At 37.3% G+C, this 27,545-nt stretch overlaps 1 protein-coding gene across 2 annotated transcripts; it reads left to right on the top strand.

Moving 5' to 3' along the window:
• Window positions 1–7,298: 7,298 nt before the first annotated feature.
• On the top strand, window positions 7,299–27,481 carry PDCD4 (programmed cell death 4; the record flags this gene model as incomplete). 2 transcript variants are annotated; one of them, XM_084245775.1, is made up of 11 exons in its annotated part: window positions 7,299–7,341; window positions 10,615–10,875; window positions 13,836–13,930; window positions 15,803–15,916; window positions 17,851–18,072; window positions 19,564–19,661; window positions 20,551–20,665; window positions 23,831–23,938; window positions 24,103–24,213; window positions 24,813–24,952; window positions 27,054–27,481. In XM_084245775.1, the coding sequence occupies 11 exons, from the start codon at window positions 7,299–7,301 to the stop codon at window positions 27,112–27,114; spliced, it is 1,368 nt and encodes a 455-aa protein (XP_084101901.1). In that variant the 3' UTR covers window positions 27,115–27,481. The 2 variants fall into 2 exon arrangements, with proteins under 2 accessions (XP_084101901.1, XP_084101900.1); XM_084245774.1 differs by having other exon boundaries at window positions 10,573–10,875.
• Window positions 27,482–27,545: the final 64 nt, after the last annotated feature.

The raw sequence follows: 27,545 nt of genomic DNA, 5'->3' as shown, positions 1-27,545 counted from the left end.
AAGGGGAATAATAGTAATTTGAGTCACTTATCTTTTACCTTGCATCTTTGCATTTCCAAGCAATTTACCCACATTAACTCATTAGCACCCCCCCCCACCCCACACCTGCCCTTGCCCTTGCCTTTGGGAGAGAGGGAGGTGATATTATCTGAGCTTTGCATTCAGTGAGAGCCCCTGGGTTGAGCATTATAGTCCCTCTGTCCACACCTGATGAAATTCTTCCATGCTACTTGTGGCAAATCCTCTTATTTCTTGTCCCCTACTCCCAGGACTCTGGTGAGGCCATCTCAATGCCCTGCCCAGCGACATGGGGTGTCAGATCTGGAATGGCCCTCTGAAAATGCCAATTCCTTTTACAACGCGAGAGACTGAGGCATTCAATCCATCCACAAAGGGGAAGTGAAACTCCCAAAGCAACACAGCTACTTAGGGACATAGTCAATAACTTGTCTGAAGAGGAACAAAACACCCCTCCCTTATCCCTCCTAACAACTGAACACTCTTTGTGCCCCAACTGACATTTCATTAGTGCTTAAATCTGAGGGGTACAGGGACAGTGAGATACATAAAGTCCACCTGATCACTTCTGTTGCCACCTCTGAACAGCTGTCTCATCCCAGACTACGGTGGGGTCCTTTCTATCCTAAGCTCCTGAATGGGTTATTATGGAGGAAAATGGAAGTTGTAGTTCCATCACTCTGGATAGAATGAGTTAAGGAGGATTCTCTCCTATTCTCTCATCCATAAGCTAAATTAACATAAGCCCAAAGGCACAGCGGGGGGGGGGGGGGGGAATTTAGAGAAAGAAAGTCATTTTGTGAGTAATTATAGTCTGAAACAAAAACTGTGCTTTGTGGCCCAGAAGCATGGTCAGCTCTATGTTTCTGACATTACCTACCAGAATGTAGAACTGTGTCTTTTGCCAAGAGCACAGCTGGACCAGCTCTGAGTTTTTCACAGAATAAGCACACAATAAATATTTGTGGATTGATTTGGTGGGCAAAAATACCAAGCATGTGGATTTTTTCCCATTTTTCAGCTTATTCTTTTAAAATGCTTAGCAAAGTCACAGGTGGCCAGTGTTTACTACTTTTGGAAGGAATGCTGGTAACAGCGGCTGGCATCTGTATTTTCTAAAATGATTTCAAAGTGATAGTGATTATGGGGTATCTTGAGAAGAGAACATACGTGTTTAAGTTCAGAAAATGTTATTGAGTTCCCCAAGATTATCAAGGCACATTAGTTTATTAAAAATACTGAGAAGAGTTGCAGTAAAAATTTTTTTTTAACTCTATTAAAACAATTTCCAAGTTGATTTGATTTTGTAACAAGTCCTCCTCCTCCTTTTTTTTTTTTTTTTTTTTTTCATGATAGCCATTAAAGTTTCACAAAATTCATGTTCTTTGGAAAATACCTTGGGGACTAGTAGTCAACTTTTTGAATTTTATTGGTGAAAAAACAGAGGTCCTTAAGTTCTTAGTAGTTAATAGGGGAGCTAGGCCTAGAACCCCATTTTTCCTGACTGTCTGATCCAAACAGGTCACACAATTTAAGGGGCATTCCCTAAAGGGGATCCTGGGATGTCAGGCATCATAGGTGGTATTTGAGATGAATGGTAAAAAGGATGTGAGGCCTTTTGGAATAATTTGCTAGAAGATAGAGGTTGCTTTAGATGCAACCTGTTTTAAAAACAGGTAATCATATCCTACTCTTCTGTTATCTCCTAGATCTTGGGGTGCCTGCTCATTGCAGCCTGGGTGTGCCTTAGTGCTTAACAGATGTGATTAATGAGTGAGTAAATGGAAGAACCTAGCAGGAGTCAGAGGAGGCTGGTACCAGGGACAAAGAAAGAAAAGGAGTGAGAAAAGGAAAATTGGGGAGGAGAATGAAGTTTTTTTTTTTTTTTTAAAGGACCCAGGAGTCTCTGATCAGTGCTTGGTGGAGCCCTGGCAGAAAAGTGGGGGGAGACAGCTACAGGTGATGGAAAAAAACAAAAAGCAAAAGTGAGTGAAGAGAAAGCTTTTAAAAAGTGAAAGTGACTCATGAGATTTATTCAGCTGCTGGTGGTGCCAAATGGCTCCTGCTCAGGAGGTGGGGATGAGCACCGACTGCTGAGAACCTCTGTGAACTCAGGAGAAGGTGTATTTACTGCACAGGTACGCTACAACAATAACAGATGTGCAAGAGGCAGGTCTTACCCTCAATAAGGTGACAGTCAAAGGGGAGAGAGAGGGTTAGGACAGGGACTCAGACAACATAATGGTGGGTAGAATGTGATCAGTATCTCCACAAGTACAGTTCAATAGTGTGAGGAATCAGGTCATATTAAGTCATGAGGCTCAAGAAGAGCGATGTGGTAGAACCAGGAGGCATGGCCAGGGCTGCACTAGACAGAGACAGGAAACAGAAAGGAGTGATAGATATAAAGAACCAGTAGGAGGTGGGGGAAGCATATGGAGCAAGTCGTATCCAGTCAAGGGGATGTATAGACGGGATGTCCAGAGGGGTGTGAAGACACAAGGCCCCACACTCTGGGGGCTTTACTTGCCTGGCTGAGGTACTGGTGCTCCAGGAAGGCAATGGCAAGCTAGTGGAGTTTTGTTTGCTACGTAGAGAAATGAAAAGCACTATAAATGATTCCCCAGCAGAGTGACTGGGCAGTAAAGGGGTAAGTCAGGGGAAGCAGCAGACAGAGGAGGGAAGAAGCAGTTGCCTGCTGGAGAGCCTAGACTGACCAACCCATTCAGGCGTTGCTTATCAGGCAATCCAGCCAGAGACAGGAGAGGCTGAATACTCGTCTGAGAGCACCGAGACAGCAGAAGTTTCTGGTCATTACCTCAGGAAATGGCAGCCTAGGAAGAACAAGAGGAAAAGACAGTCAAAGAGCAGGCAGCCAGAAGCAAAGGATCAGCCACGGGAGGCCGACGTTTCAAAGTAAAGAAATTAAAGACATGATTGAGAACCCCAGCCTTGGAGTCAGGAATGTGCTGGACTGAACCCCAGTGGCCTGGCTAGTTATGATTAGGAAAGGGACTTCAAAGAGCTCTTGAGTCTGTTTCCTCACTTGTGAGAGGAGTGATTTCTATCTCAGTGTCGAGAGCATTCACTGAGGTGAAGTTCTGAGAACGGGCTCTGCACACAGTAGGCGCCCAGGTGTGCGCAGGGGGCGGAGCTGGAGCGCCCACGGGGTAGAGCTCCCACGAGGGTCCAGAAATGGAGGTAGGGACCCTCGGGGAACACCAAGCCTTCGCTTTAGCTGGGTTCGCAGACCACCCGGCCAGGGGAAATGGGTGAACCGGCCAGGTCAGCTTCAGCCCAGTCCCCACCCAGCGCCAGGGCTCTTCCCCCACACTCCCAGCCCCCCGCACCGCCCCAACCCCTCCAGCTTCCCGCCCCGCTCCCACCGCAGCCGGCCCGGGAGCCGAGGCGCATGCGCCCTGCGGCGCCCCGGCCCGGCTCTCCACGTTTCGCTCCTCTGCCTTCCCCTCCGCGGTCCCGCTCCGCCGCCGCGATTGGCCAGCCGGCCCGCCCGCCTCGGCCAATGAGCGCGGCGCTCTCGCCCCCGTGTTACTGGGTAGAACAAAACAAAAACAAACAGAGCGAGCGGGGCCAGAGGCGCTCGGAGGCGGCGGCCGAGGCTGAGGAGCGGGGCTGGGCCGGCGGACGGCGCCTGGGCAGCGCGGCGGCCGAGGGTCAGTACCGGCGGGGCGGCCCGCACGCTGGGAGGCCGCGCCCGCTCCGGCCCGTCTCTCCCCCGAGGTACCGCACGTTGGGGGGGGAGGGGGCGTGGAGGCCGCGGCGGGCGGCGGCCCGGGGTCCCTCAGCCTCCGCGGGCCCCGCCGGCCCCAACGCCCGGAGCCGCGGCGCGCGGGCGCCGCCCCTGGGCCCGGCCCGGAGCGAGGCGGCGCGGGCCGCCGCTCCGGGAGCCCCCCTCGGCTCGGCGGGGCGCTCGCCGGCGGGGGGCTGCTCCCCGCGGACGCCCAAATTTCCTTCCTTGTTAGGGGCGGGTGCGCCAGGCGAGCCTCTGGCAGCGCGGGAATCCTGTGAGGGGGCCGGCGCCCCCGCCTGCCGCTCCCGCCTCGGGGGACCCCCTGGAAGGGCGCCCCCGGCCTCTCCCGCGCCGGCCCGGCCCGGGCTGGGGGCCCCGGGGCGCGGCGGGGGCGCGGGGGGCGGACGCTCGTCCGCGGCCCAGACCTGCGCCCACTTGGCGGCGCCCCCCAACCCCGGCGCGGGGTCCCCTGTGGTTTCGGAAGGTGAGAGGGGCCGGAGAGGACAAAGCCCGGGGGGGCCCCCGCTCTGGGGGCGCGGTGGTCCGTGCGCTGCCACGTCCGCGCCGGCCTGGGGGCGCTTCTGCCGGCGCCCCCCAACTGTCCGCGGGGGGCTGACCCGGGGGCCGCGGCCGGGGGGCCTCCGCGCACGGTCGGACACGGGGACTGAACACGCGGCGTCCACTGGAAATGTGGGTTTTCCCTCCTGTGGAACCCGGCGTTCGGGCCCCGGGGGGCTCCCCAGGAAACCGCTGCGGGCTGTGAGGGCTGGGGCGCGCGGGGCGCCCCGGGAGCTGGCGCCCCCGGCACCCACTTCACGGCAGGCTCGTGAGATGCCTGCGGGTGTCGGCGGCACCCTTGGGTTACAGGCTTCGGGTTTCCTGTGGAGAAAGAACCGCGGGGCGCGCGCGGGTCAGTGGCGCCCAGCGGGTCTCTGTGTGGTCCGGGTGCGGGGACGCGTCTCGCTCATTGCAAGTTGCTAATCAGCTGCAGTTGTAACCCTGGGACGGAGGCAAATCATTTTTCCGTTGACTTCTGGCCCAATCTTGACTCCCGAAAATGCCAGTGGTTTAGGGCGCTACCTTTTCGGGAACCAGACTGGAGGAGGGGATCAGGGAGGGAGAAAGCGACTCTGTCTCGTGAGGACTGTCTTGGCGGGGAAATGCTTCTGATTGTGGAGAAATGCAAACACGGTGTCGTTTCAGCCTTATTTTGTCTAACTTACATGTATGGTTTTTCTTACTGAAAGTTGATAGGCCGTTCAGTATTAAAGATGTGTGGTTAGATTTTTTTTTTTTTTTTTTAAGTTTGGGGGGGAATAGCTTGAGGATTGTTAAGAGAACTGAGGGTAAAAGCCCCCCACTGGTTTGGAAAGCGTGAAGTCTGGGACTCTATCTCTATCCTTGTCTAAGCCCTGGTAAAATGTCTGTGTTGTTCTCAAGTGTGACTGAGTTCATGATTGTGGTGGTGTTGTCTAAAGACACACAGCACTTTTTTATTAATAAAAATAAACTTGGTAAGTTAAAGATGAGAGTCATTAACTGGTAATTTCCTTGCCCTAACTGAATGTCCTCAGTGTAACAGTTGTAAATAATTTTTAGTGTTTGGAAAGCAGTGTTTAAAAATTTGATGAACAAATCCCTTATTTAAAGGAGTCTGTTAATAAGATGCTGTTACTACTAGAACAAAAATCTTCCTGTGATATATTTAAATCTTACATTGAATTTGTGCAAACAAATTCTGGATTCTAGTCCTAATTCTTCCACCCAGCAAGTGTCTCTCCGTAGATCACCTGTCTTTTCTGATTTTGTTTAGCTGTGCACAAAGTGGTGTGCCCCCTTCAAGGTGTTCTGAGAGGTACCTGGAATGTGCATATGTACACGTTTTTTGAACTACAAAGGGCTTTATGAACATCAGTTATAAGCATTTTATTTCCTTTATTAACTAGCTTCTGCAGAAAGTATTCTCTCCCAGGTTATACTTTCATCAAGAACGGAAAAACTTTTTAATGTAACTGAAAAAACTCATGCGAGACAGTGACATTGTCACTTCAGTGTGTAATCTGTGTACTGAAATGAAACAGTACACATTTTCATTTTCACATGGAAGACATTAAATACTTACGGTTGCAGATTATTTTTGTTTATATAGCTATATCTTTATGCAGAAATTTTTAAGATACTTTCCCCCCAATCCAAAGTTGGTGGAAATTATGATATTGAAAGATAATTTATGTAGACTCATATATCTGTTTATTCTGAATAGAATAAGAGAGTGATCTCACATATGATAGCACCTCAAGTTTAAGGAATATACCATTTTTAGGTTTGTAATTTTAGCATGAGATGTGTTTGTTTTTGTTTTATAAAATAGCTACATAAACTTATAAAATGTTTAACAGTATATATTATATAATATATAAAAAGTCAGTTTCACCTTTAAGCCCAGGAGGCATCATATCTCTATCTAAAATGACATCTGTTATGTTAAATGAAAAAGAAATACTTTTCTGTAGTTTATTTACTAGGTATTTTAATTAATTTATACATTTTATATCTTAAAAAGAATCACACTGCGAGTGAAATGATTGTAACTGACAGTAATTATATCTAACCTGTCTGAATTAATACTCAAATACTCTAAACCACTATTTAAAAATATTTACAGAGGTATTCTGATGTCATATTTGATCCCATCTTTTTGGTAATAGTTTGAAAGTATGAAAACATACTTTGATAACCTTTCAGAGAACATTGGATTTATACCATTAATTATCTAAATAAAAGGTAACAAATTTCATCAGAATCTTACAGCATTAATAATTTTTAAGCCACTTTGAAATCAAGGTCTAAAATATTAAGATGTAATATCATTATACTTATTCCTTTCTGAAATAGTCAAGATTTTTTGAAAAATGGGTTTTCCAAACTTAAAGATAATAGACTTGTAACAAAAAAATCAGCTTTTGTAACTATAGATACCGAGGTGATAAAATGGCTGATATATCTGCCTTTAGATATGTAGTGTGAAAAATGACCCAATCATAAGATATTCTTGACTAACCAAAACTATGTTGTTCATATGTAGTTTTTAATTCCCATAGTTCATTGGTAAGGAACTAGTCAGTATTTATGTATATAAGGTTACTCATAAGGTCTGTTTTTCCTAAAAATTTTTGCAGTGTGTGTGTATTCCTTTAACTTGAGATAAACATGTATAGCAAATACGTATTTTAATTCTAAGTTAAAGGAGGTATTTTGGCACATCCAGAAATAAGATTTTTTTTGGGACACTGCTAAGCGTGTCTAGAAGATTGAAACTCTATATTAATTATAGTAAGCTATCTTTGAAAGCAAAGTGAAATCTTTTTTAAAAATAGAATTTTGTGATTTTTTTTGCAGTGTAATTGAATTTGGCTTGATTATGTCATTTTGGAAATGCTAAAATATTTTTTTTCTTTTTTAAAGGAATAATTCCTAACAGAAGCATTCCATTTGATAATTTAATCAGTGCAAGTGAAATTAAGAAACAATGGACGTAGAAAATGAGCAGATACTGAATGTAAATCCCACAGGTAAGTAATACATACTTTAATTTTAATATCTTGAACTTCCACTGTATTGTGAATGAGTTTCAGGCCACACCAAATTTTATAAAAATGTGATATATTTACTTAAAAACTATCTCATTCATGATCTAAGAAAATAGGTCATATTTTTAAAAATCAAACTTGTGATTCTTATTTTTATGGAAATTCCCATATGTCCTTATTTTTTTGCCTATTCTTTCACATTACATATATCCTTGTTTTCCACTGTGCATGATAAATGTAGTACAGAAAGGAGAAGAGTGAACTTGCTTATTAATATTTTCATGTGAGTTAATGATTGCTTCAATGAATGAAGAAAGAAACGTGGAAAATTTCTTTAGATTAAATGCTTTCTTACTCCAAGGCAGACTTAAAGCATTTTATTTTACTTATAAGTTCTTTATCTTCTGGGTGAATTTGGTTGTTAACCTTAATTGTAGAATAGCAAAAGCAACATATTACAGATCAATGTTTACTGTTTCTGTAAGCTCCCCTCTTTCCCCATCTGCCTCCCTTGCTTGAAACTTGATCTTAATTTTTGATTTCTGGTCTTTCTCCTTTTTTAATCTTCTGCTTATCTCTTTGCATTCACTTCCTTATTTATCCTGTCAGGCACTTTGCTGTAGTCTAACTTTGTATTTTCTGTAGTTACAGTCATATGAAATTAAAATGTGGGGTTGAATTCTGGCTACAATACTTTTTAGATATGTAACTTCTCTATGAAACATCTTCTGTCTGTAAAATGAGGATGATAAAGCTTTGTAAGGATTAGAGACCTAATATATATATAAAGTGCCTAGCAAAGAACCTGTTATCTAGTAGGTAACAATCATGGTAATGATAACAAAAAAGTACTACTAAGGGGACAATATACTCTGATGATGACAACTACTCGAAGTTATTAGTAGTTTAGTTATGATGATACACCAAATTCACCTTGCTAATCTGGCTTCCTTTTCTAGTCTAAAAACTTCTAAGACATTTCATTCTTTACTCTGTTTAAAAGCCCTTTATTTGTCGCTTTCTTATTTATCCCCAAATTACTATCCTTGCCCTTTCCAGTTAGCTTATGACTGAATTGCTGCATAATTTTCTTAATCTTCCACTTTACACTTTCTCTTATCTTTTAAACATATTCTGTATTCCTCTGCCAATTGAATCTCCCGGTCACCTACCTATGATATCACATCTAAGCTCTGTAACCTTCTGAATGTGGGAGTGCTCAGCAATTCTGATAATTTAAGCAGCACCAAGATAATGAAGGGACTGTAAGTTACAAGGTAATAAGTTAACATTTTTTTTGACCTAAGGGAATACCATTAAAGAGTTTTCAGTGGGGGGTTTGTTTTAGATAATCAGTCTCCTTGCAATTTGGAGAATGGCTTGAAGACTGAAGCCAGAGATACTATGAGCTTAATGAAGTCATTTGACTTTAATGTTTTTATTTTTTGATCACTACAATGTTCTTCATTTTTATTCTTTTGGTCAAGGATTATAAAGATTTTAATATATCTTTTTTATAGGTCTATTTAAAAATTAGCTTCAACATATATTAAACCCATGCACAGAGACTTAACACATCCTAAGTACATTTAGGGATATTTAATAAAACTGTATGAAGGATTCAGTGACTTGAGTTAGCTGTAATGAACAAAACTTTGGCTCAGGAATAACTAACTCAGTAGTTTTCTGACTTGTAAAGTTTTCAGAGCAATGCCAAAATGTCTCCCTGTGATCTCCATGATCCTTTGAATTGATAGTGTGTAAGATCCTCTGCTATGTGCTGAGGTTACAAAGAACAGTACAGCAGGTCTTTTAATGCCATTTTGTTATGACACTGGTTTGAAAAACAAAGCAAAACATCCCAGGTTGGCATTGAAGGAACAGTGTGAGTTTGGACCTGCTTTAGTGTATGTTATTTTGCTTAAAGTTTCCAAGAACCAATCAATACTGTTAAGTGAGACTCTATGATCCTCTTGATGCTTTTAACTTAGTTGGAAAAGTAAGGCTGCTGTGTAAGAAGAAATAAAGTGATCTCCTTGATGTGGCAAATGAGTGGTGTGTGAGTATGCATGTTATTGTGGTTACCTTGTTAGGAAAGTTTTAGTGAAGGGAGTAGTACTTAACTCTAAAGGATTTTGATAACTGAAAAGAGCAGTGAGGAAGACATGCTAATAAACAGGGTACAATTGGAAACTCCAAATACATTGCTGTCTCTCAGGGGAGAATGTGCAAATCTTACATAGGCCAGAACATTTTCAAAGTCAAGTTGGAGAGGTGAACTAGGACATTGAGATCATGGCTTTGAGCATAAGCTTTATCTTAAAAGCAGTAGAACAGCAGTAGTAGTTCAGTAATCATGTGTTAACTTATTTGCCAACAGCCTTTCATGCTTGTTGGATTAGTAATGATTCCTGAGAATTTATAATTAATCATGAGATATTGGATAAATTATCTGAACACTATCAGCCTTATTTTCCATATCTGTTGAAATGTGATGTAACAAATAGCTCTCAGGCTTGTGGGTAAATGACAAAGTGTGCCTGATAAATAGTAGTAGATGTTCTGTAAATATTAGTTTATTACCTTCTCTTAAGATCCATAGTCTTGGGCCTCCCCGGTGGCGCAGCGCTTGAGCACTGGGTTGCGAAGCTGCCCGCGGCCTCTGCGGCGCCGGTTCGATCCCCGGCTGCTCCCCGCTCTGGCTCTGGTGAATTCTCTCACCCTCCCGTGATTCTGACTGTACCCAGTGCATGTATAAAGAAAAAAAAAAACAAACAAATAAATAAATAAATAACATGCCTCTTAAAAAAAAAAAAAAAGATCCATAGTCTTTTCTTATTATTTCTAATTGCTTATCTCTCTTAGATCACAAAAATCTAATGTTGTGTTTGTGTTTACATAGATTTTATGATTTAAATACATGTGTTTATATTAACATAGATTTTATGATTTAAATATGTGAGATAATGTGTTTTCATAAAGGTCATTAAAATTCAAGTTTACTTTCCATGAAAATTTGAAAAGTAATCCCATTTCATAGTCATTTATTAGATTGAACCAATAAATCACCAAAATGTAACTTGTTACTGATGTACAAAAATAGCAGTTTCATATGATGTAATATGACTGTAGCTGATCTACCAGTAGATGGTTTAATACTTACATAGTTTAAATACTTACATAGAATTTTCTTTCTTTATTTTCCTCTTTAAGATCCTGATAATTTAAGTGACTCTCTCTTTTCTGGCGATGAAGAAAATGCTGGGACTGAGGAAATAAAGAATGAAATAAATGGAAATTGGATTTCAGCATCCTCCATTAATGAAGCTAGAATTAATGCCAAGGCAAAGAGGCGACTACGGAAAAACTCATCCCGGGACTCTGGAAGAGGGGATTCAGTTAGTGATAATGGGAGTGAAGCCATTAGAAGTGGAGTAACTGTACCAACCAGTCCCAAGGGAAGGTTGCTGGATAGGCGATCCAGATCTGGGAAAGGAAGGGGGCTGCCAAAGAAAGGTTGGTATATCTACTGTATCCAAACACACAAATAGAAATAAATATTATCTGGTTCTTATACTACAATTTCTGTGTTTCAGGGGTGAGAGAAGTTCAAACAATAATAATGTAAGATTTTATGGTTTGCATATATTTCTACATTGTAACAGTCTGAGGACCATCCCACTTTTTAAGTTGAGCCTTTTTTCTTATTTATCTTTAGTTTTCTTGAGCAGGACTCTTATCTCTGATTTCCAGCAAAATATGTACTAATATTTTTCGTAGTTATAAATTGTGCATCTAACTTTGGTAGAAAAAAAGAGTCAGATCTACCAGGGAGGTCTCAGCGCTATCAGGCTATCACCAGCCACTGCAGCACGAGTTCGATCCCTGGCCTAGGAGCTGATCCACAGGGCACAGCAGACCTCTCCTGTCTCGCCCACTGTTCCCCTCAGCAGTGGATTTCACTCAGTCTGCCTGTTCTGCTCCCCACTCTGTCTCTGGTGAAGTGAATCCTCTCATTCACTCTCCCTCACCCCCCTGCACCTCTGGCCTCACCCCAGCTCTTTTATGCATAAATAAATCTTTTTTAAAAAGTCCTTTAATGATCACAAAGATATACAAAGAACCCACACAACTCAGCAAAAACAAAGTAAACAAAACAGTTAAGAAATGGGCAGAAGAACTTCAAAAACACTTCTCCAAAGAAGAAATGCAAATGGGCAACAGGCATATGAAAAAAATGTTCAACATCCCTTATAATCAGGGAAGTGCAAATCAAAACCACATTGAGATACCACCTTACACCAGTAAGAATGGCACATATCAAAAAATCTAGCAACAACAAATGTTGGTGAGGATGTGGTGAAAAAGGAACTCTCCTACATTGTTGGTGGGAGTGCAAACTGGTCCAACCACTATAGAAAGCTGTCTAGAATTTCCTTAGTCTACTAAAAATGGAGCTACCATATGACCCGGCAATTCCACTCCTAGGGATCTACCCAAAGGACACAAAAACATTGATTCAAAAGAACACCTGTACACCTATGTTTATTGCAGAACTGTTTACAATAGGTAAAACCTGGAAACAACCCAAATGCCCAAAAATAGATGACTGGATCAAGAAGATGTGGTATATATACACAATGGAATATTATTCTGCAATCAAAAAAGATAAACTCATGCCATTCACAGCAATGTGGATGGAGCTAGAAGGAATTATGCTCAGAGAAATAAGTCAGAAGGAAAAAGAAAAATATTGTATGGTTTCACTTATAGCAGGAATGTAGGGGAACCAAATAAGACATCAGTGTAAAAAAGTAATCATACAAAACACAGCAAAGCAAAAATGGACAATTATAAACAGAGACATCCTACAGGGGAGGAGGAGGGAGAGGGATCAGAGGGAGGGAGGGAGGAGCACAGGGAACTGAGGTGATGGTGCCCGGGTGCACTGGGGAAGGAAACTCTATGGGGACTACACCTGACGGGGTGGGGGGAAGCAAATATTGTTTAAAAATGAACAGTGTTGTAAAAAATAACAAAAGATAACAAAAAAACCCCTACCATGTGTTCCTCCCCTCCAAAAAAAGTCCTTTAAAAATTAAAAAACAATACACGGTAAATAATACATTTGACTGGCAATAGCTGCATCAGAATTTTAAAGATTTTATAGATCTGTTTCTGAGTTCACTTTAGCTCTTTATTTCAGTTACTGCAGTGGATTGCTCTATTTTGCTGCTCTATCTCTAGTTCCCAGAGAAGTGACTAGCAATGTTGATATTTAAATATTTGTTGAGCAAGGAGTGTATCAGCTTCTGTTTGTAGTAGAACTTTGATACACTTTGGAGATTTCACCCACTTCTGAATGGTGGGAGCTTTAATTTATAGCCTAGGATTTTTGCAAAATGTTTTTGTGAATTGTCAAAAGTTGTTATTCCTGTTGAATGTCTCTACAGCCATTGGCTGGATCAAAATTAAACCAAGTTATCAGATTTGGTTCTGTTCTGGTAGCGAGGATTATGCTCTAGGTATAAAAGAAAACTTCCAAAAAATACTGGTAATGTACCATAAACTTTGAAAGTTAGAATCTTAAGCTTCTGTTGGTTGGTTTGTAGAGAGTAGGGAAAAGTATCAGTAAGGTTAATGATTAAATAGCAATTAGTTATTTGTAACATATTGCTAATTGCAAAGTATGGTTTACTACATGCTTTTCTATCTAAATGGAGTATTTGATTTTAAAACATTTGATGGTGGCCACTGTGTTTCTTTATTAAATAATATCTCCCTTGTTTGAATTTTCTATGCTACATCATACTGGTTCAACATTATTTCTGTGGTTTTTTGTTGTTCTAAGAAACGTCAAATAAAATTTGGAATTCAGTGGTAGTGTCACCTTCCTTAGGCCTCTGATATAACTATTTTTTTTAAAGATTTATTTATTTTTATACAAGAGCTGGGGTGCAGGCCATAGGTGCAGGAGGGTGAGAGGATTCACTAGAGACAGAGCGGGGAAGAGAAAAGGCAGAATGACTGAAATACACTGCGACAGGGGAGGTCTGCAGCACCATGTGGGAATCTCCCTGGCTGGCTGGGAATCGAACCTGTGCTGCAGAGGCTGCGGACAGCTTCACAGCACTGTGCTCAACCTGCTGCGCCACTGGGGAGAAACATACTATTTTTTAAATTTCTTTTTTGTTGTTTTTATTTTAAAGCATCTGCCTTTTAAGTTTTAACTTTATAAACTATTTCAACTTGATGCTTTAGAAACTACTTATAAAATGTAATCATTGAAAAGGCAGTGATCTAAATAAAATGAGGCTTAAAATATGGCTCAACTGGAAAAAAAACTAGCATGGAAATTAAAATGCAGTTTCTAACTTATTCAATCTTTGAACATCTAGAAATATTTCAGATTTCAATTAAAATTTACTAACTATGAACTTTGTATTCATTCCTCTATCAATTCTAAACTTTTTTAGGTGGTGCTGGAGGCAAAGGTGTATGGGGTACACCTGGACAGGTATATGATGTGGAGGAAGTAGATGTGAAAGATCCTAACTATGATGATGACCAGGTACCAGTGTTTTACTTTTTTTAAGTATAGTTAAAATGCTTATAAACTTATATTTATAAGTTTATAAACCTTATATTTACAGTATGTTCATACATCTGTGAAAACATATTCTGTACTTGTGAAATCATATATATGGTGTATATGTATTATCTGTATGTGTTTTCATACATACTAGTGTGTGTATCTAATGCATATTTTCAGTGCTTTTAGACTGCTAGGTTACTTTTGGATGAGGAAACAAAGTTAACTGATAGTGATGCATGCATAATTTTTATTTGGCTTCTGAAGTAAAAAGTAGGTCTTTACAAATTTACTTAAGATGATCAAGTTCACCATTTTTTAATGAACTCTATTGAATTAATGTGTGTTTCTTTCTGTGATAATGTTAATGGAAAATATACATATTCTTTTAAACATCATAAAATATAGATATAAAATTCCTCTTAAATAATTACTTTTTAGTATGGTAATTGTGAGGTAACTTTTATTTTTGGAACATGTACATCTTTTTTCTAGAGATAATGCTGAGATCATAAATTTTCAATCGATTTTATAATGAATTTGTATATCTTTTTTTTTAAGATTTTATTTATGAAGAAGAGCTGGGGGTTAGCCGATGGTGCAGGGGTGCAGGGGGTGAGAGGATTCACCAGAGACTGAGTGGGGTGCAGAACAGGTGAATATACTGAAATACACTGCTAAGGGGAAGCAGTGGCCAACACAGGAGAGGTCTGCTGCGCCCCCTGGCTGGGGCTCGAGCTCAGGCCGTCGTAGTGATAGCACTGAGATTGAACTCCTGTGCCACCAGGGAGGCCCTTTATATTTATCTTTTTAATGGAAAATTTCTAACTTAGGCAAAAGTAGAATAGGATAATGGTACCGCTGGTACTCATCTCTCAGCTTTCACTGTCAATAATTGATAGCTCATGGCTGATCTTGTTTCATCCAGTGCTCTTCCCATTTTGATCTTTTCTCCCTCCAGCCCTTATTCCCCTGGTATTCTCGATTATTTTGAAGCAAATCTCAGATATTTTGGCATATTGTCTTTGCATAAGAAAAGAAATGATGAAAATTTTAGATAGGAAAGGAAGTTATTATGGTCTCTGTTAAATTGTTTTTATTGCGTATTGTTTGTGTATATGTTTTGTATATTTTAAATACTTGTTGGACTTGGAAATATTTCTAAGAGAATATGAAAAAATAGATTTTAGAGCAAGTAAAATTCAAATACTATAATGTCTTTACTAAGTAATCAATTTTAATATATAGTCTTTCAAGTGTATGTTGTTAGACTGAAGCCTGCCCCAAGTTGCGTATGAACATTTCAGGGCATTTTTTTTTTTTTTTCCCAGAGAAGGGACACAGAAGAATACAAGCCTTAATCTTCTTTTTGAAATTTTCGTGAAACAGTACTTTTCTTTAGATATGTTTTGGTCATTACAATGCTCATTTTTGTTGTAGGCACTTTTGTCATGATAATACTAATCATAAAAGCTTTGGTTTCTACTTCATTTTTTAAAAAAGTGAAAATTTAATGAAATAGTAGGTATGATAGCCACCTTAAAACTTTTTGTCACTGAGGGTCTGGTTTTATGAGATGCAAACAATTAATAGAAGATATGGGGGCTGGGAGTAAGTCATGTTTGCTGTGGTTAAGGGTCCTAATCTGTATTGATTTATTGTATTCAGATTTTGTAAAAGAACAGTGACACTGACTCTATTTTTATATGAGTGATCAAAGACAGTAGTATGTCTCTATCTTGGCCTGAATGGGAATTACAAACCAGCCGGAATGTAAAATTCTAAAACAACTCACTTTATCTGGATGCTTTTCTAATAATTTGTAATTCTTTCTCCTCCTTCCCCTCCCAGGAGAACTGTGTTTATGAAACTGTAGTTTTGCCTTTGGATGAAAGGGCATTTGAGAAGACTTTAACACCAATCATACAGGAATATTTTGAGCATGGAGATACTAATGAAGTTGCGGTAGGTTTGAAGTTGCTATTGTGATTTATGAAAAGCAAAACATCTAGAATGAACTCAGGACATTGAATATGTTTAAGTATTTTGTTTTGCATAAATGAATTTCTAAAGAAACGAAGCAAAATTTCATTATTTCAGGCCTGTTCTTATCTATTTGGCATCTGAAGCAGGCTATGTGCCAATTATTTCACTAAAAAAATGGCACAACAGAATATTTTTATAATTGATAGCTTATAAAATGTGACTAACAATTTCGAGTCACTTAAGGACTTCTGGCATCTCTTAGGAATTTCACTTAAGAAATGCCTGACTTAATTCTCTTTTTTTGGACACATATTTCAATCCTTAGGATTAGGAAAAATTTATCTTTGTACTCTGTCAAAAAAAATAGTTACAAATATTTGAAAAAGAATATATACAGAAACCAAGAGAACAAGCACATTTTTGAAGCATAATTTGCATGGGAACATATTAACTGCATTTTGAATTCCTCATAAAGTAAATCTAAAATAAAATTATTGACTGAGTTAGGATCACTAATTTAAATAATAAAATTGCAACTCTTCAGAAGACTTTCATGATTTAGATTTTTTTAATACAGACTGAGTTTTCTTTACTCTATACTTTTGAGATTTGGTATCTTTGGATTTGTAGGATGTTAATATAAAACATCCCTGTTTGTTGCATTTGTTTACTGCATACCATGTGGAGGATTCCTACTCTTTTGAGTCTTAGTCATGTGAGGGAAATGATAAGCAAACAGACTCTCAAAATATGATGTGAAACATTTTATTACAGAAGAAGAATTTATGTCTAGTGAGGCAGGATTGTTGAAATCCTCCTGTCCGCTTAGCACAGTACCTACCAATGGTATACTTTCAAGTTTATCAATTAAGTAGTACTGTGAACAGAGTTTTATGGAAGTATGAAATAGAAAGTCATAGAAATAATGACTGAGACATCTAAGGATGGCTAGGAGTTGGTCAGGGTAAGATGGTTGAGGAGATTTGTCAGAAAGGAGGAGTATCATGTTTAACGGCAGTGAGTTAATTGTTTTAAGCACAGGAGGATGAAATGACATGGGAAGAGGATACCTGTTAGATGGCTATAAAAATAGTTTTGGCACCTCAGTAGAATATGGCATGATTTAAATATTCTGAGAAAACTTTCAGTAAAAGGCAGATACCATAAGTAACAGAGGTAGAATTTAGCCTCTAGGATCACACATAGCTGCCTGTATTCCGCTTCCTGTTTGGCCATTCCAGCTGTATTCCCTTAGCAAACACTTAATTTTTCTGTGCTCTAGGTCTGATGAGTATGATGGTGCTACCTCACTCAAAGCGTTGTTGTAAATATTAAATAAGATAATATAAAATAAATTGATATAACATCTGATAACATTATAAGTGATCAGTACTAGATGCTGCTGTTGTATTTTCAGTAGGGAATTTTAACTTTATCCCTGTATTTATAATAATTCCACTTAAAAATAATGGTTTAAGGTCTCATTTTAAACTTTATGTTAAAGTATAAATTAAGTTTTTGTGTGAAGAGAAAGGTTTGAAGAGAAGTTGAGTGTAAATAGCTATGATAATGTTAACTGAGTCACTCCAAAAGTGCTCATAAAGCATTCCTAGAAATAATTAAAGAGGATTAGTTAACTCCTAACACCAAATTAGCACTATTATGTTTAATAAACTGTGTTAGGTAAAATTCACATTCTTGAGTTTAGTGATGTTCAAATAGTTAAGCTTGACATAGTTGCTCAATATCTAATTTATATGCAGCAAGACATGTATTTATCCTGTCCCACAAAAAACACTGCTTCTTTGATTGCTTCCAGATGGGGAGAGGTAGCGATAATATGGATAAAATCTTGATTTTTCAAAAATAAAATTATATTGAATTATAGAAAGTGACATGCTTTTTTAAAATAGGAAATGCTGAGAGATTTAAATCTTGGTGAAATGAAGAGTGGAGTACCAGTACTGGCAGTGTCCTTGGCATTGGAGGGAAAGGCCAGTCATAGAGAAATGACATCTAAGCTCCTTTCTGACCTTTGTGGGACAGTAATGAGCACAAATGATGTGGAAAAATCATTTGATAAATTGTTGAAAGATCTACCTGAATTAGCGTTGGATACTCCCAGAGCACCACAGGTTTGTATGATTCTTCAAAATTTTTGTTTATTCTCCCCATTACACTTCCAATTATAGAATATTGATGCATGCTCTCAGGAAATTTTAGTGCATGAGGAAGAAAAGATGGCTCATATTTTCTACAACACAAAAATAGCTCTCTAACATTTTACGTTAGTGTATTTTTCTCTAATTCTTCATTTTTTTCCCCAGACGTAATTTTTATCATACTATAACTTATATGCTGCTTTAGCCCCCTGTTCTGTTAACTTTTTAGGTCATACTTTTTTGCCATTGTGTGTTCTCTGTTATATGTAAGAGAGCTATTTTATAAGGTAGAATTTTAAAAAATGTAGATTGTTAGAATTGAGCACTCAATTTGCTTGACTAATGTTTATTATAAACATAATAATAAGACTATTTCCTTTTGTAGTTTGTGGGGAAATAATTAGAAAATTCACAAGTTAAGCTTCCAGGTAGATTGTCCTCAAAGACTTACCATTTTAATAGATTCAATACCTGCTGACACTATTACTCTCTAGTTTGACATTGAAAATGTGAAATCTTTGCTCTTCACTTGACCAAAGTTTTTAATTAAGGTAGGAATGCTTTATTTAACATTAATTTAGGGATAGTGTATAGGTAGGTTAATCCTTAAATGCTATTTGTATTATATTTACCTATGATAGACAGTTTGGTAAGATTTTGGGCTGGTATTCAAACATGGACTCTTTTTTTTGCCTGTTTACACCAATACACATACTTAGAAAAATGACTAAGTTCATATTCATTATAGAATTTTTTAAAAGTGAAAACCAGAAGGAAGAAAGGTCAGTAAGAATAAATAAACTATAAAAATTATGGTGTTAAATCTTCCATTCTGTTTTCTGTGGGTATATTTCAATGTATGGTTTTTATATATACTTACATTTTATGTTTTAATAAAAAAATGGAATATTGTATGTGATAATTTGGAAACTTATTTTTTTCTTACACCACAAAATGTGGTAAACATATTTCCATGTAGTGGAGTTTTATGTACCATTTAACCACACCTTTGTTATTAGAAACTAAAGTTGTTTCCAGTTTTAATAAGAAATAGTGCTATGAACTTGCTTTCAAATAAATATTTGTACATGTTTTTGTCACAAAATAAATTCCTATAATCAGTTTTTTTGGAAAAACATATATTTTTTCTAGACAAGAGGTTTCTCTTGACTTTAAGTCATTGATTTACTAAGTGTTTTTGATCATATACTGTGTTTCAAGCAGTATTCAAGTACTGGGGACTCAGTCATGAGCAAAATAGAGGTGGCCTCCTCCCTCTGACGGCTCTTAATTTGAATGCTAAGATGTTGGAGTAGGTGCTAAGTAGATGTTTTTAAGAAATATTCCAGCATGTTTTTGGTGTTAATTGTGTAGTTCAGCCAGTCTTCATCATTTGTGTAGAAACTGTGTCCTGTAAAAGTTTGTTTTAGATTATTTTATATAGTTTTTTTTTTCTTATTATAGTTGGTGGGCCAGTTTATTGCTAGAGCTGTTGGAGATGGAATTTTATGTAATACCTATATTGATAGTTACAAAGGAACTGTAGATTGTATACAGGCTAGGTAAGTAAATTAATTTTCCTACTTAGAATTCATGATAGAGAAAAATTCACAGCATTCTATTGAAGTAACACATTAATTAGACACTGTAGACATCCATTGGTCATTGGTGTTTATTCACTACCGTTAAAACAAAATTGAGAGATTGTTGGCGTGATATACCAGGAAGAGGACAGTACTATAATGCAGAAGTTTTGGGTTGTAGCTAAACCATTAGTTAACTCATGTTAAGCTGTACTTTGGGACTCAATTTTCTTATTTATTTTTCATTTATTTTTTGATTATGTTTTTTTTTTTTTCCTGGAGTTTCCCATATAGTGTCTTTTTTAATGTTTTAAAATTTTTTTTGTCAAGGTAACATTGGTTTACCACACTGTAAACCAAAGGCAAAGGATCACATGCACATCACCACATCACAACCTCCACCGAGGCACCCTGAGGCTCCTCATTTATAAAAGGAAAGGAGAACTTAGATGTTTTTTTGAGGTCCCTTCAGGTTTTACAATTCTGTAGTTATTTAATATTCTAGTAAGATTGACAATATTAACAAAAGAACTGCATTTATGGTTTTATATTTGTTATGGAAATTGTGGCTAGGAAATAATGGTTTTCATTCTTATTCTTTGGTATAATTAATTATAAAGAAATGTGATATTTGGGAGTTATACTGTGTGAGTTTTTGTAGTTTTCTAGTTAAAGTAACATAAAAAGCAACATTTTTAGCTCCCAATTTTTAAATTTTCAAAATAGTTGTTTAAGAGACTTTGTAATTTTAGGTTACTTTTATGATACATGACCACTTTTGGTACATATGGGCTTTTTTCGCCCAATTTTATCCATAATTTGGTCAACCTTAAACATGCCTGGCAAAATTAATTTTTAATTTTTTTAGAGCTGCTCTAGACAAGGCGACTGTGCTCCTGAGCATGTCAAAAGGAGGAAAGCGCAAGGATAGTGTATGGGGCTCTGGAGGTGGACAGCGGTCTGTTAATCACCTTGTCAAAGAGGTAACTATTGGATGTTTTCTAAGAGAAATAAACTATTCCTTCTAACTGATATTTTTGTGGACAGAAATTAAGTTCAGTCATAACTACAAGTGGAAAATTGAATTATCTATGTATATTTTATATTTGGCTTTATACCCCTTTGCTATAAATTATGAAATAATTACATAATTGTTATCATACACAAGAAGGTATGAACTGCAAAGGAATGCCTGAAGTGTTAGCTTGGTATTTAATTTTTTATTTTAACTTTTAAAAAGATTTATTTATTTGTATATACAAGAACTGCTGTATAGGCCAGAGATGCAGCAGGGCGTGAGAGAATTCATCAGAGACAGAGTGGGGGGCAGAACAGGCAGATCTACTGAAATACACTATTGAGGGGAGCAACAGGCAAGACTGGAGCAGTCTGATATGCCATATGGGTCCGCTCTCTGGCCAGCTTGGGGTCGAACTGCTGCAGTGGCTGGGGATAGCTTGAAAGTGCTATGTCTTTAACCCCTGTGCCTTTAACCACCAGGGAGGCCTGATATTTAAAAATTTTTAAATGCCATTGAAGTAAGTCTATTTTGCAGTTTTTCAATAAATATCCGTTTTTAGATGAGCAATTTGAAACTGTGTAGCCTGAGATTATGAATTATGAAAACAAATAGATTGCGTTAGTAGATTTTTTTCTCTTATTAAAGTGATATTCTATAATAAGGAACAAAAAAATGTATTTACTCTCCCTATTTTGTGTATCTTTAAGCAAATTGGAAGGTTTATGGTTCATGTGCTGTTGAATTTTGAGTATAATTTTTATGTGACCATAGTTTTGACATTTAATGTTTTAATAATATGTATACTTAGTTTGAATAATAAGGGGTTTAAAATGTAGTTACAGAGCTTCCATGTTTTTTGCTTTTATATCTGTTAAGATAGATGAGTTAGTATTTGTAATGCCCTGATTGCAGGACCTGTTTTTTAAAAAGTTATTATTATAAACATTAGGGTATAAAAATAGTCAAGAAAAAGAAATAAAAGGGCCTTACGTTGGAAAAGAAATAGTAATGTTTTCCCATGTTATGTGATCTGTATACAGAACATCTGAATGAATCCACAAAGAAAAAACAAGCCCCGAAAACAAAAACTGAAACGATTAGCTAATAAAAGAATTCAACACAGTTGCAGGATACAAGGTCAATATACCAAATTTAATTCTAATACTATACACCAGCCATGAATAACCTGAAATGAAATTAACGGTTGTATTTACAATAGCAAAATACTTAGGGACATACTTCACAAAAGAAATTTAAGTCTTGTACATTGAAACCTCTGAAGACATTGAAAAATTGAAGACCTAAATAAATAAAAAAATGTGCATGTTTATGAGGCATTATTTTTAAGATGGTAATACTCCTAAAATTATTTTGAGAAACTACCAGACTGTATTATGGTATGTGAGTTATCTCAACCAAAAAATGGTCAAGGTAAATATTGAGATTGACATTATTTGGATACTCATTTGCTTTCACATAGATAAGGTGGACAAAGAGCACCTTTAGGAATGTGTACCTGTATTTACAATTTTTGACTCAAAAATGTGTGAAACCTTAGTGGAAAATATTTAAATACTTTAAAAATTATTTATATTATATATATATTTTTTACATCATTGTTCATTTTTGAACAATGTATGCTTGTATACTTTCTCCTTTTAGGTGTATTCCCTGTAAAACTCCCAATACCAGTTCACCTATGAACCATCACCATAGTCCCTTGTGCACTTCTCTCCCCTGTTTTGACCCCTCTTCCTCCTCTTCCCTCACAGAATGTCTCTGATTTATGGTTGTCTCTAATTTTTTTTTTTTTAATTTTTATTGTTTTTTTTTTTTTCCTGATCCCTTATTTGGTTCCCCTATATTCCTCCTGTAAATGAAACCATCCGATATTTTTCCTTTTATTCTGGCTTATTTCACTCTAATATAAATACTTATAAGTTACTGTTAAACTGAGGGATATAATTTAATAAATATATTAATTTATAAAGTGAAAAAAGTCAAATGCCATACTTTAAAACATTTACATTATTAAATGATGATAATAGGAATTATTCACCATGATGTAATCTATTTATCAAATTTCACTGTATCTTTTATGAAAATACTTTCTAGAAATTGGAAGTAGGGGCCTCCCCCGTGGAGCAGTGGATTTGAGCGCCACGCTGTGAAGCTGTCCGCAGCCTCTGCAGCGCCGGTTTGATTCCCGGCTGGCCAGGGAGCAACCCACATGGTGAGGCAGACCTCTCCTGCCTCGCCCGCTGCTCCCCTCAGCAGTGTCTTTGGTTTGTCTGCCTGTTATGCTTCCCACTCTGTCTCTGGTGAATTCTCTCACCCTCCCACACCTCTGACCTGTACCCCAGTTCTTGCATAAATAAATAAATCTTAAAAAAAAGAAAAGAAATTGAAAGTAAAAGATAAGTAACATTATTTTGTCCAGTCATCCAACATCCATTGAGTGTCTACTAGGTACAAAGATGATTTTTAACAAGTGGTGTATAGAAAGAACATACGTAGTTGAAGTTTTTGTGCTGAAATTGTTTTTCACTTTTTCTCTGGAGCCGTAGGTGTTATTGTGCAAATTTGAACAAGAAAAGACAAGATTTGTCTCTTACTGTAACAGGAAGCTCTATTACTCATGGACATTTTAGATAATGGGTTTCAAATTCAGGTGTAGAGAAGAGAGAAACTATATGGAAGTCTTTGCCCTGTCTAGTAAAGCCCTATAGTCATTATTCTTGTTTTTTGGTTTTCCATGCAGTTTGTGCCATGTTAAAAATTCATTTTGAGACTTTCAGTTAGTGCCCTCTAGTGGTATTTAAGATCCATTATTTTACAGTGCGCTCTGAAGAACATGGTTACAACTCAGGCCATGTAGATCTGAAGTCTACTCATAGATCTCAGTGATAATATTATCACTGAGACACAACAAACCACTCACCATTTATTTTTTAAGTATGTGGATTTACTTTTTGATTACAAAAAGATTGTGTTATGATAGTGACATGCCATGCCAGACATATGTTCTTATACAGATGATGTGACCTGCAATTTTATCCTGTGCTTTAGGCAAAGTACTTTTTAAAAAATCAGAAATTCTAACACATCTCAATTTTAAATCAAATAGATTGATATGCTGCTGAAAGAGTATTTACTCTCTGGAGACATAGCTGAAGCTGAACATTGCCTTAAGGAACTGGAAGTACCTCATTTTCACCATGAGCTTGTATATGAAGTAAGATTACTTTGACGTTCCAAAGAGAATTGCTAAATTTTCTTTTTTGCACACAGTGACCTAATGATTCTTTAATGATATACAGCTTTTTCCTTTTAAAAATTTATTAAGGAGCAGTTTCTTATATGAATTAATGACCCAAAATTCATTCATTCCATTTTTAGGCCATTGTAATGGTTTTAGAGTCAACTGGAGAAAGTACATTTAAGATGATTTTGCATTTATTAAAATGCCTCTGGAAGTCTTCTGCCATTACTTTAGACCAAATGAAGAGAGTAAGTAATGTTATTTTGAATACTTTTTAGGCTTCTGTTTTAAATATTTGATAATAAAGATTATGAATTGTAAATGATAGTTTTTAGTTATAATAACAGTACCTATTAGTAGTGTTATGTGCGTAGCTTTTTTGTTATGGTAATGTTTATGTTTGAATCTCTTGTAGCTATTTCTTAGAAAGTAACACTTCAATTACTTTTTTACCTATATTTTAAAATATGTGGTTATATGTTCTTCCTCATGGATTCTATCTCTGAGATAGGACAATTTGTATTTTATATCTAGAGAGAAACATGAACTTTTAACAAATTATATGTTTAATTTCTATTTTAATTTGTTTGCATTAGTAAAATTAAAAAAAATCATTTTAAGTATCTAGAGAAATGATGTGAAGAAATGTATCCAATGTCTGATATCTGCCTGAAGCTGTTTCAGGAGAATAATTTTAAAGAAAACAGTCTGCTACCTATACTTTTCAAGGTTCAGATCTGACTTCTACTTATTATGGACCTTTGGCATCTAATGTAACTTGATGAAAGTAATGGTATTACGTATTTTATATGGGCAATAAATTCCTTATCTAATTTCATTATTTTAGGGTTATGAGAGAATTTACAATGAAATTCCGGACATTAATCTAGATGTTCCACATTCTTACTCTGTGCTTGAGCGATTTGTAGAGGAATGTTTTCAAGCTGGAATAATTTCCAAACAACTTAGAGATCTTTGTCCTTCAAGGTACTTTATTACTTTCTAAACATAAAATACCAGCTAAGATGCTTACGAAGGTTAAGCTAATTTTCTATCATTCTAACCCTGTCAGAATAAAACACTGTCTTCCTTGAAGTAACTCAAAAATGAAAATCTTCTGTTCTGAGTTTATGGAGAAACAAGGGTGAAGTTTATAAAGTTTACCCCTTTGTAAATCTGTCCCCCATGAAATCCTAGTTCACTGGAAGGAAATTAATTTCCTGGAATAGTTCTGTGTACCAGACTGTGTTCTAAATAGCTTAAATGTTACTTCGGTATAGAAATTCACCAATAAGATGAGAAAATTGGGATTTAGAGAAGCGTAATGTTCTTTTTCTGAAGCCAAGAATGAACTCAGACTTTCTTTGGCTTCGGAAATCTAGACTCATGCTTGTATTCTATGTAGCTTCCTTTGCTCCTTCATAGACTGGAGAATCAGGGCTAGTTGAGTCTTCTCGCTCTAGAAAGTGGGTGTGTGTGTTTCTCTGGACGTATATTTGTGATATTAGGAATCTACCTCTTTAGGAGTTTTTTATTTTTAAAATAAAGCACATAATGAAACAGTTACAAAAGCTAGACTTGAGGAGTCTGTTTTATGTACATTTTTAAAGTTTGTGATTTTTATCTGAAAATTCTGTTTTGCATATTTTTACAAGTGCATTGTGAGAATTAAATCTCAGAAAAATATTCCTCGTAGTGTCCTTTGCTCTACAAACTTTAGAAACCATCAAGAGATAGAAAAAGAAAAAGGTAGAAAATATAGTTTAATGACTAATAAACTACTTGTTAATGGCACCTTATATACTGACGTCAGTAAAAACCGTCAACTTCATTAAGCAAGGCTGCTTTGTTCCCCATCTTGGTCTCCTAATATTATAGTCTGAATCCTTCATGTAGCTGGATTCCATTTAGACTTAGTATGAAAAGTGGTGGTAACACATTGGTATTGACTTTAAGAATTTTCCACTGCTGTTCAAAAGCATAACTGGTTATTTCTATTGTGATGTTATTCTCAAGGATTATTTGAGGTGATACCTAAACTTTCTGTGTGTACCATAGAACTTTGACTTTTTATCCTCTATCCTTGTGCTTACTTGGGTGAAGTGCCCATTTATGTATGGCTTTGAATGCCTGTGCATATTGGTCTCAGGTTAGAGAATAAGCGCTAAATCCTGCCCAAGTTCTGTTTTCCAAATATGTTAGGCTGCTGGTCAGCTCTTCTCCCTGGGCTGTTGCTACTACATGTAGGTAGAGTGTGGTTATATTATAGAAGGTCTTCTGCATTTGAAATAGCAGGAATCCCAAAATGGGGTGTAGACTTGACTTAATTGGATTCTGATTTATTTTTCTATATTAAGGTTATGGCTTTTCTACATCTGAGGGGGAAAAAATCTTAAACATAGCTATTTTGATAGGTTCAATAGCTAGTTTGCAAAATTTGAAATCATGTTGGTATTTCCTACTTGGCTCACTGTTTAGCTTTCAAATAACAGTGTGGTATTAAATTTCTAACTAGCACAATGTTTGCCTTATTAATAATTTAACTTTTTTTTTAGATTACTCCATTTGGACAGTGGACTTATTTCAGTAATTGAGCTTTCATTTAACTAGAAACTGCTCATAAAGGCATCATTTGCATTTATAACCGAGGATATGTAGCAGGGAAAAAGTACTTTTAAAAGCATTAGAGGCATCAGTGGTGCAGCAGGTTAAGCACAGCGCTGTGAAGCTGTTCACAGTCTCTGCAGCGCCAGTTCGATTCCTGGCCAGCCAGGAAGATTGCCACATGGCGAGGCAGACCTCTCCTGTCTTGCAGGCTGCTCCCCTCAGCAGTGTACTTTGGTTCTTCTGCCTGTTCTGCTCCTCTCTCTGTCTCTGGTGAATTCTCTCACCCTCCCGCGCCTCTGGCCTGTACCCCAGTGCTTGTAATCTTTTTTTAAAAAAAAAAGCATTAGGGACCTCTGTCCTTAAATGATAATAAAATCCTTCAAAACTTAATATAAGTAATCAAAAACTACTGTTTAGTTTTTTTTATTTACATATAGTCAAACTTTTTATGTTTTCATGTTTGTATTTTTTTCATTTACAGGGGCAGAAAACGTTTTGTAAGTGAAGGAGATGGAGGTCGTCTTAAACCAGAGAGCTACTGAATATAAGAACTCTTGCAGTCTTAGATACTATAAAATTATATATATCTGAATTGTAAGAGTTGTTAGCACAGGTTTTTTTTTTTTTTATTAAAGCACTTGTTTTCAGTACAAGGCATTTCTGAAATTTTATAAACTTACATTTAAGGGAAGTTTTTAAAGCAAAATTTTTTTGTTTTCTTTCTTTTCTTTTTTCTTTTTCTTTTTTTTTTTTTGAGTAAAGGATGGGGGAATAGAAAAGTAACCACTTCTTAAGTGGAATATTCTCATAAGCTAACTTTTGTAAGTGCCATGTTTATGACCTAATCATTCCAAGTTTTGCATCAGTGTCTGACTGCCACCCTTCTTTCAAGGACAGTGTTTTTGTAGTAAAATCACTGGTTTATACAAAGCTTTATTTAGGGGGTAAAGTTAAGCTGCTAAAACCCCATGTT

The sequence above is a fragment of the Talpa europaea genome (genome assembly GCF_964194135.1).
Source record: "Talpa europaea genome assembly, chromosome: 10".
Classification (NCBI taxonomy): domain Eukaryota; kingdom Metazoa; phylum Chordata; class Mammalia; order Eulipotyphla; family Talpidae; genus Talpa; species Talpa europaea.
This window is presented reverse-complemented; position numbering and strand designations above follow the sequence as displayed.